The sequence below is a fragment of the Protobothrops mucrosquamatus genome, unplaced genomic scaffold (genome assembly GCF_001527695.2).
Source record: "Protobothrops mucrosquamatus isolate PMUCROS unplaced genomic scaffold, P.Mucros_1.0 scaffold1812, whole genome shotgun sequence".
In the NCBI taxonomy this organism is placed as follows: Eukaryota; Metazoa; Chordata; class Lepidosauria; order Squamata; family Viperidae; genus Protobothrops; species Protobothrops mucrosquamatus.
In genome coordinates this window covers 188,032-197,027 of record NW_015387948.1, presented here as the reverse complement: position 1 = coordinate 197,027, position 8,996 = coordinate 188,032, and the positions used below count along the sequence as shown (strand labels likewise).

The 8,996-nt window shown below is 42.0% G+C and overlaps 1 protein-coding gene across 1 annotated transcript in view; it reads left to right on the top strand.

The window, feature by feature from the left end:
• Positions 1-279: 279 nt before the first annotated feature.
• The window catches only part of VWA7 (von Willebrand factor A domain containing 7), a 37,053-nt gene continuing 28,336 nt past the window's right edge, over positions 280-8,996 (top strand). The window contains exons 1-5 of the mRNA XM_029285527.1: positions 280-535; positions 2,345-2,626; positions 5,898-5,994; positions 7,166-7,279; positions 8,165-8,360. Coding sequence (XP_029141360.1) covers positions 296-535; positions 2,345-2,626; positions 5,898-5,994; positions 7,166-7,279; positions 8,165-8,360 — 929 coding nt within the window. The 5' untranslated portion in view covers positions 280-295. The remainder of the gene's footprint in view (positions 536-2,344; positions 2,627-5,897; positions 5,995-7,165; positions 7,280-8,164; positions 8,361-8,996) is intronic.

Below are 8,996 nucleotides of genomic sequence, written 5' to 3'. Positions count from 1 at the left end.
CCATTTTAATCTCCTTCTGTGTCTCAGCATCCGTTCCTCCATTTTGTAGGCCAACACTCAGTTTTAACCACCTTTTGTGCTCAGTCATTCTCTGTTCCTTTCTGTGAAATCTGAAGTTGTTTCTCTTGATTAAAGAGAAGACAACATGGTGGGGTGTCCTGCAATGCCTGAGGGAGCAAGGAAGGACAGCACAACTGACTGTACAATGGCAGCATAGAAGTGAAGCATAGAAGTGAAGCATAGAAGCTTAAAGCAATTCTCTTTTCTTCTATAGTTTCAGATAAATGTATCCAATATGGACCATCCCTTGGACTCTTTTGGGTGTCTCCTGTGGTTGCTGATGTTGGTTCATTTGCCACTGCAAAACGTCCATGGATTTTTCCCCAACATCTGGTATCGGGGCATCAGCTTGTCCTGGGGATCCATCACCCACCAGGACATGACTGAAGATGCAATTCTGAACATCACTGTTCGCCTCTTTTCGGAGATATCTCACCCTACCAAGAGGAAAGACATCCAAGAAGAGGACTTTAAGGTGAGAGAAAATTGGACGTGGATACCTGAAAGGAATGTGAGGTGAAGGGAGCAGTGATATTTTCAGCAAAGTAGCAGAGGTGGACAATTAATTTTCCCAAGGGACCACATGAGGATTTTTACTGTTGAGGAGGGCCGAACCAATAGAGCTTTGAAGATGCATTGGCACGCACGCATGCACATATGTAAATTGAAAAAAATAGCACCTTCAAAGTTGTGTGCACGATGTTCACTTATTTACATTTAATTTCTAGTTGATCTCATGCGGGCTGGACAGGGACAGCCAAAGGGCTGGATGTGGCCCATGGGGAGCTGTAAAATGGCCAGGTCTGAGTTATAACCCTATTCCTCAGTGACATTCAAATCAAATAACTTTATTGCGTTTATTAACCAGCAGAAAGGAGAAAATAGTTTTTGAATATCCAGAACATTTAATAATAAATAAGGAGGAATGATACATTTAAAAGAAATGCTTAAAAGTATCATTGTTATTAGTTAAAACTAACCTATAATCTAGAATTATGGAGCCCCTAACAAATCTGAGGAAGGTACAATACAATAGCTGGCATAAAAAAAAAAGACCAATGGGTAATGCTGAGGCAGAGCCATTCCCTGCTCAAACAAATTCAATTACTCTGAATTAATCTTTGTCTAATTTTGTACGCCAGTGCACAGAACCTGGCAATCTTACATGTTATTTCAGAATTAGTATCAGAATTGCTTGTAGCTGAATAACATTGTACAAAACCCTCCTTTGTTTAGCTAAGTTGCAATGTCATCGAGGGGGCTGGGTCTTGCTCAGACACCTCCAAAGTGCATCTTGTTCATTGCTTATCAGCAAACAAAAACCAAAAATGGGCAGTCTAGCCAGCTTACTTGGTTTTTGCTGGCAATTAATTGGTAATTCCCAGTTGGAAACAGTTCCTTTATCATTGTAGGTGACAGAGGGTGCTAGTGCTGTTACTGATGTTTTCAATTACACAACCAACCCGATTTTACGATTTATTTTGCAACAGTCATTCAGTGAATGGGACAGTTGTTAAGCAAACACGGTGGTCATTAAGCAAAGCTATTGTTCACAATGGACATTTTTTGCCGAAAACTGGATGTAAATGCCAGTTTCCGGCAGAAAATGTCATAGATCACAGTCACATGACCACAGGATGCCACAAATGGCCATAAGTAGTAGTAGTAGTAGTAGTAGTAGTAGTAGTAGTAATAATAATAATAATAATAATAATAATAATAATAATAATAATAATAATAATAATAATAATAATAATAAAGTTGCAAGGGACCTTGGAGGTCATCTAGTCCAACCCCCTGCTCAGGCAGGAAACCCTATACCATTTCAGACAAATGGCTGTCCAGTCTCTTCTTAAAAACTTCCAGTGTTGGAGCATTCACCACTTCTAGAGGCAGGTTGTTCCACTGGTTAATTGTTCTAACTGTCAGGAAGTTTCTCCTTAGTTCTAGGTTGCTTCTCTCCTTGATTAGTTTCCAAGTGTAGGCTGGTTGCCAAGTGCCCAAAATGCAATCACATGACCATGGGAGAGGCAATGCCAGAACTTTGAATCTGGTTGAGGAATTCTGTGAGTGGAAGTCCACACATCTTCAAGTTGCCATGATTGAGAAAAACTGACTTACAAATTCAATCCATTCATCCATAACATGTATTTCAGCTGAGACTTAACCTTTCATTCCCCCTCAACACACTCTTCCTTCTACGTATATATTGTGAGGGAGGGGGGAAATGGATGGACTTATCTACCATGGTTTTTTAATATTACTTCTGATTCCACCTCAACAGGGCAAGACCCTATTGGCTGATGACATCTTTGCCGCTTTCTATGGTCCTGAGGTGTCAGCCAAGCGTTTCCGTGGAGCCATTGCAGAAGTAGCCAATGCCAATGCCGCCATGGACTTTGGGAATACGACTCGGGATGACCCCGTTTTCCACTTTGATTCAGAGCTCATTCACTCTGCCAACAGCTGGCTGTTGCATGTTCGTAAAGAGATCCTCCAGGCTGTGCATTCTGAGCAATATGGCATTGCCCGAAAAAAGCTGGGACAGCTGCTCCACTCCTTGCAGGTATTCACCAAAATGTACCAAATTCAAAATTAAAATAGCAGGAAAGATGGCAGCCTTCTCGTTGGCAGCCCCAAATCTGTAAATGCAACGATCGGCGAGAATATGTTTGAGAGAGGAAAAGGAAGAGGTGAGGTAGGACAATAGTCAGATAAGTCAGGGCTTTTCAACCAGTGGTACGGGTATCACCTGTGGTACATTGGCACCTGGCAGGTGGTACGCGACCATCCTAGAAAAGTGGTAGCGGGGGAGGGGAATGAGCTGAACCAGTGGCAGCACCGCACAAGCCTGAGCGAGAGATGGCTGGAGCTGCAGGGCTGTCAGGGCTCAGTGGAAGCGCCAGGATCAGCGCCAGGCTCCAGCTGGAGCTTGGCGCTGATCCTGGCGCTTCTGCTTAGCCCAGAAGAAGCGCCGATCAACTGGAATGTTGCAGCATCTCCAGGATCTTGTGATTTACATTCAGATGCTTGGCAATTGATTCATATTTATGACGGTCACAGTGTCCCAGGGGCATGTGAAGTGACCAAAACCTGCTGCAACCACCCAGCAGACGGGGGGAATAAAAACCAAACACCCCCCACCCTACCCCCGCTGCCAATCCTCAACAGAAATGCTCACAACAATGAAAACCTTGGACAGGAGGAAGAGCGCTGCCGGGCGGGCAAGCAGGTGTCTTGCTCGGCTGTGGCTTGGGGGGCACTTTTTTCAGTGCTATTGTAACTTCGAACAATCACTAAGCGAACTGTTGTAAGTCGAGGACTACCTGTACTTTATCACTTTTTTCCCTTTTTTTTGTCATCAAGTTTTTGACACCTTGCTAGGCGACGGGTGATACTCGGATATTGCCATATCCTAAAAGTGGTACAATGGGTGAAAAAGTTGAAAAGCCCTGAGATCAGAGACATAGAATGCAGTACTGCATTCTAACCACTGTGTGGTGGCACAGTGGTTAGAATGCAGTACTGCAGGTACTTCTGCTGATTGCCGGCTGCCTGCAGTTCAACAGTTCGATCCTCAAGGTTGACTCAGCCTTCCATCCTTCTGAAGTCAGTAAAATGAGGACCCAGACTGTTGGGGGCAATATGCTGACTCTGTAAACCGCTTAGAGAGGGTGTCAAGGTTAAATTGCCAAGATGCTTGCTAACCTCTGTCGCTACTCAACTTGCCATAGAAATAATAATAATAATAATAATAATAATAATAATAATAATAATAGTAAAGTTGGAAGGGACCTTGGAGGTCATCTAGTCCAACCCCCCTGCTCAGGCAGGGGAGGAAGAATCTGGGAAAGAAACGGCCCCAGGCTGTGAGACCCAAGGTCACAAAAGCAGGTGTTTGACAGAGAAGTGGATCGTAAGAGATGTGCTTTCAGACTTGCAAGATTCTTTTATAGATGGTCCTCAGGTTACAACCATAATGGAGCCTGCCCAGGTTGTAGGTCATAAACAGTCGTAAAACCGTATCTTAGCATGTAGTACCCAGATGTACAGGTTAAATACAGTTAACCCTTGTTTAGCAAATTTAGTTGGGTCCGGCAACTCAGTGGTTAAGCAAAGTGGTCACTAAGTGAAACCGCAACTGTGCTTATCATCTTACTTTAGCTTTCTTATGCTTTACAGACCTATAAATGTCATTGATCATAAATGCCGATTTCAGGCAAAAAATGGCAATAAATGTCATTGGAGAACCAAGATTCGCTTAACAATCATGTGATTAGATAGATAGATAGATAGATAGATAGATAGATAGATAGATAGATAGATAGATAGATAGATAGATAGATAGATAGATAGATAGATAACCTTTATTGTCATTTTTTACTGTGGGCACAATGGCACACATTAAAAATGAAATTTAGTTGCTTGCTCTCAAAGTGTACGCGTACATACCACACATTTAAACATACTATACACAAGATATGCATAGACTTACACCCTTAACATATAAGTAACATATAAATATTAATCACTGTCCATCTTGAATACATAACGGAAGGAGAAAGCTTTAGAGTTCACAAGGTTAATACTGTATGTAACAAAACTGTGACTGATTTGCTTACTGACTGGTAAAAATGGTCACAAAATTGGGGGTCTGATGTCCTATTGACTCAACATATGACCACACTGACATGACCAAAATTCCAGTCCCAACCGTGGTCGTAAGTAGAGGACTACCTGTATGTGTTAAGAAATGAAGCTAGCAAGGCTGGGTAGGACAGTCTCTGGCCAGAAAGAGAACCATGGTCCATGTGGTGCCTTCCATGGCCATCAAGAAAAAGACCAAGCATCTGTTGACTTGGAAAGCCAGTGGAAAAAAGCCTAGAATTTAAACCCGGAACTTTAGATTTATATAGATTTGATTTCTACACCTGCCAATGGATAAATCTGTGACTCTGTGGCTTCATTCTTATCCAATGAATAGACTTAAGTTTGCTGAGGCAAGTCTGTAAACTTTATGCCAACTATCCCATTCCTGAGTAAGGGATTAAGTATCCGGAGAGACGAGAATTAAAAGTTCTGCCTGGGGGAAGCATAACCAATTACACCCCTTAACTAATTCCCTTATATTGTCTATAATGAGTCAGCATACCTTCATCTTTCTGCCTTTTCAAATTTAATTTTGCTGTTCTGCAAAAAGTACCGGTAGTCCCCGAGTTGCAACCATTCATTTAGTGACTGTTCAGAGTTACAACAGCCCTGAAAAAAGTAACTTATGACTGGTCCACACGGGACTGTCGCAGCATCCCCATGGTCATGTGATCAAAATTCGAGCACTTGGCAACTGGCATGTATTTGCAATATTTGCAACGTCTCGAGATCCTGCGATTCCCCCTCTGTCACCTTCCCAAATGGCGAAGTCAGTGGGGGAAACCAAAATCACTTAACAGCTATATGATTCATTTAACAACTGCAGTCATTGGCTTGTCAACCAAAGATTGTAAAATCCGGCATGACTCACTCAAATAATCATCTAGCTTAGCTGTGGTAATTCTGGCCCCAATTGCTGTTTTAAGTTGAGGACTGCCTGTACTGAAATCACACAAAAAGAACAAGAAGCTATAGAATAGAATAGAACTGGAAGAGACCTTGGAGGTCTTCTAGTCCAGCCCCCTGCTCAAGTAGGAGGTCCTATAGTACCATTCCAGATAAGTGACTGTCTAGTCTCTTCTTCTCAACCGGAATTTACTAACTTTTAAATTGAAGTGGAGGATCGCAATCCATAATTTAACAAAATAATAATACAGGAGCTGCTCACCATCTTTCTTTCTGGGCAGGATTTCTACAGCCACAGTAACTGGGTAGAACTGGGAAATGAAAGAATACTTCTGCATTTGGTTCAGCCGGGCCACGAAATTCCCCCTGTCGCTGAAGGTATGGATCGAATGCAATTTTTCTCTTTTACCTGAGTTTGCCTCAACATGAAATATAGTATTGTTAGTGGGAATCAGCCCCTGATTCACTCAGAGGAGACTATTCCCAGCAATATTTAAAATAAAAGTTAAAATAATTACCAAGCTGCCAAGACAAATACAAATAATACAAATAATCCTTGACTTACAAGCAGTCCCTTAGCGACCGCTTAAAGTTAACAATGACACTGAGAATTTATTGATTTAGCCTGTTTGTTTGTTTGTTTGTTTATTTATTTGGTCGATTTATGTAGCTGCCCATATCAGCGAATCATTTGGGGAGGTGAACAATATTTAAAATAAAATTAGAATCCCAGCTACGAAAACTGAAATACTTAGCAGCCGAGAGAAATGCGGGTAATCCTTGACTTACAACCATTGATTTAGTGACCGTTTGAAGTTAACAATGACACTGAAAAAAGTTGACTTACAAACAGTCCTCACACTTAAGACCGTCGCAGCATCCCCAAGGTCATGTGATCCAAATTCAAGCGTTTGGCAACTGGCATGTATTTATAATGGTTGCAACATCCCGAGATCACGTGATCACCATTTGCGACCTTCCAAGCTGGCTTCTGACAAGCAAGTCAATGGGGTAAAGCTGGATTCACTTAATGATGACATGCTTCACTTAACAACTGCAATAATTCGCTTAACAACTGTGGCAAAAAAAAAAAAAAAGTTGTAAAACTGGTCATGACAAAAGTTGGGGAAAGTTGGCATAAAGAGCCCCGGCGGGTGCAGTGATTAAAGTGCAGTTATTGCAGCCAAACTCTGCCCATAGCCTGGAGTTCGATTCTGACGGGGCTCAAGGTTGACTCAGCCTTCCATCCTTTTCTGAGGTCGGTAAACTGGGGACCCAGATTGTTGAGGGCGATATGCAAATAATGCTTCTGTATTATAAACCTCCCAGAGAGTGCAGTAAAGAACTATGGAGGGATAGTCATGTCTAAACGCTATTGTTATTGCTATTGCAAGATTTTGTAAAGTGAAAGAGGGGAAAAAGTGGAACTTGCATTCATCAGTCCATTTATGCTGAGACCGAGGAGGGTCTTGGGACCCCCCCTTCTCCCCTGCCTTTTCTCCTACCCCCCTTTTTTTAATTCCATGGTATTTCTCTTGTGCCTTCTCAGCTAGCATCCGGACTTGCCACGACTGCTCTGAATGGACTTGCAAAGAAAATCTCCTAGACAATCTTGCTGTTCTCACCACGGGTTACTATGGTTCCCATCCCGAAAAGCCTATTGGTATGTTTTTGTTGCCAATGGAGGGGGGGAAAAAAAGACTCTGTTTGGAAGCCAGGGAGATTTTTTTTCTTCTCCCCTTAATACTATCAAAGCCAAAAGTCTCATTTGTATTCTTTTTGCATCCTTAGAGAGTTGACGCTAAAATCTGTAAGAAGGCGAAAATAAGTTTTGGCATGGCTTTGAGAATTTTTTTCTCCCAAATGTGTTTCTTTGAGATGTTCTCTCCATCATCTGCCTGCTTTATTTATTTGGTGTCTGGTGTGTGTGAGAGAGAGAGAGAGAGAAAGAGAACACTTTTACAGCAAGTTCCACTTATTTCTGTGGAACTGGAGAGAATCAGAAGGCCTTTTCATAGTTAATTGATGGGGAGATGAATGAATCTTTTCTGCTTTAGGATTTGGAGATTTTGGGGGGGGGCGCTGTAAAAGCCTAGTGGAGCCTCCCATATTGTTTCTCTGACACAGGAAGAGAGAAAAATAAAATAATGGAAGCCCGTAGCAATAAAGCTTTCTGGATCAGTCCAAATAAATCAGTTTCTTTATCATTCTGTCCTCACAAAAAAAAATCTGTGGTGTCTTTTTTTAATGCAAGAAAATCATTTTGTTTGTTTGTTTGTTTTGCACAAAACATATGCAACTTGTGCAGAATTGCTGAAAGGTATGGGCAGGCAAGATGCAATTATAGAGCAGACCCCATAAAGATGATGTGACAGAGCTCATATTGTTAAGAGTCTGGGAGGTTTAAAACAGCATTAAGCCCCCCCCCTATAAATGGTTTTATAAAAAGCAGAGTTTTCTTCAGAAATGGTATTATTCCACCCTTCTCCACCTTTGCAAATGAAGATGCCAGGCTGACACTCTTTTTTCGTCCTTCCTGTCGGCTCAGGGAAGTGCAGTCATGGCGGGAGGTTTGATGAGAGCCGCCATCAAGAACCTCGAGGTGGCATTAATAAAGACAGTGCCTCCTCGTTCTTCTCACCTCACCATTACCTGCACCAGAAGGCAGCTGGGCTGGCCCAAGAAGCCTCCATACACTTCCTGGAGAAGATGTGGCGAGAAATAGGGAGCAGACAATTTATGAGGTAATATGGTCCATTCTTTAAGGTTCTTACAGTTTTCACCTGTGGAAATGCTCTTAATGGAGGCTGGCCATAGGCAGCCCCACGGCCATTTTTAATGACGTCTCCAGAATTTCCTCTGATTCATTAGTCCTGAAATTAGGTTTAGGACCATTTTACATTGATTTTACACTGCCCCAGATTTGTCCCATTGGAGAAAATTAGAAACATAATAATAATAAAGTTGGAAGGGACCTTGGAGGTCATCGAGTCCAACCCCCTGCTCAGGCAGGAAACCCTACACCATTTCAGACAGATGGCTGTCCAGTCTCTTCTTAAAAACTTCCAGTGTTGGAGCATTCACCGCTTCTGGAGGCAGGTTGTTCCACTGGTTAATTGTTCTAACTGTCAGGAAGTTTCTCCTTAGTTTATTTTATTTTATTTATTTTATTTATTTTCAATAACTTATATGCCGCCCTTCTCCCCATGGGACTCAGGGCGGCTCACAGCATGTTAAAACAATATAAAACATTATCCCCTATAAAAGCCAATTAAAAACCAAATATTTATAGCTGTGTCTTATTAAAATCATTAAAATTGTCCCTATTTAAAATTCACCCTAGGTCAGACCCGCTTGCTGAAAAAGCCATGTCTTGAGGG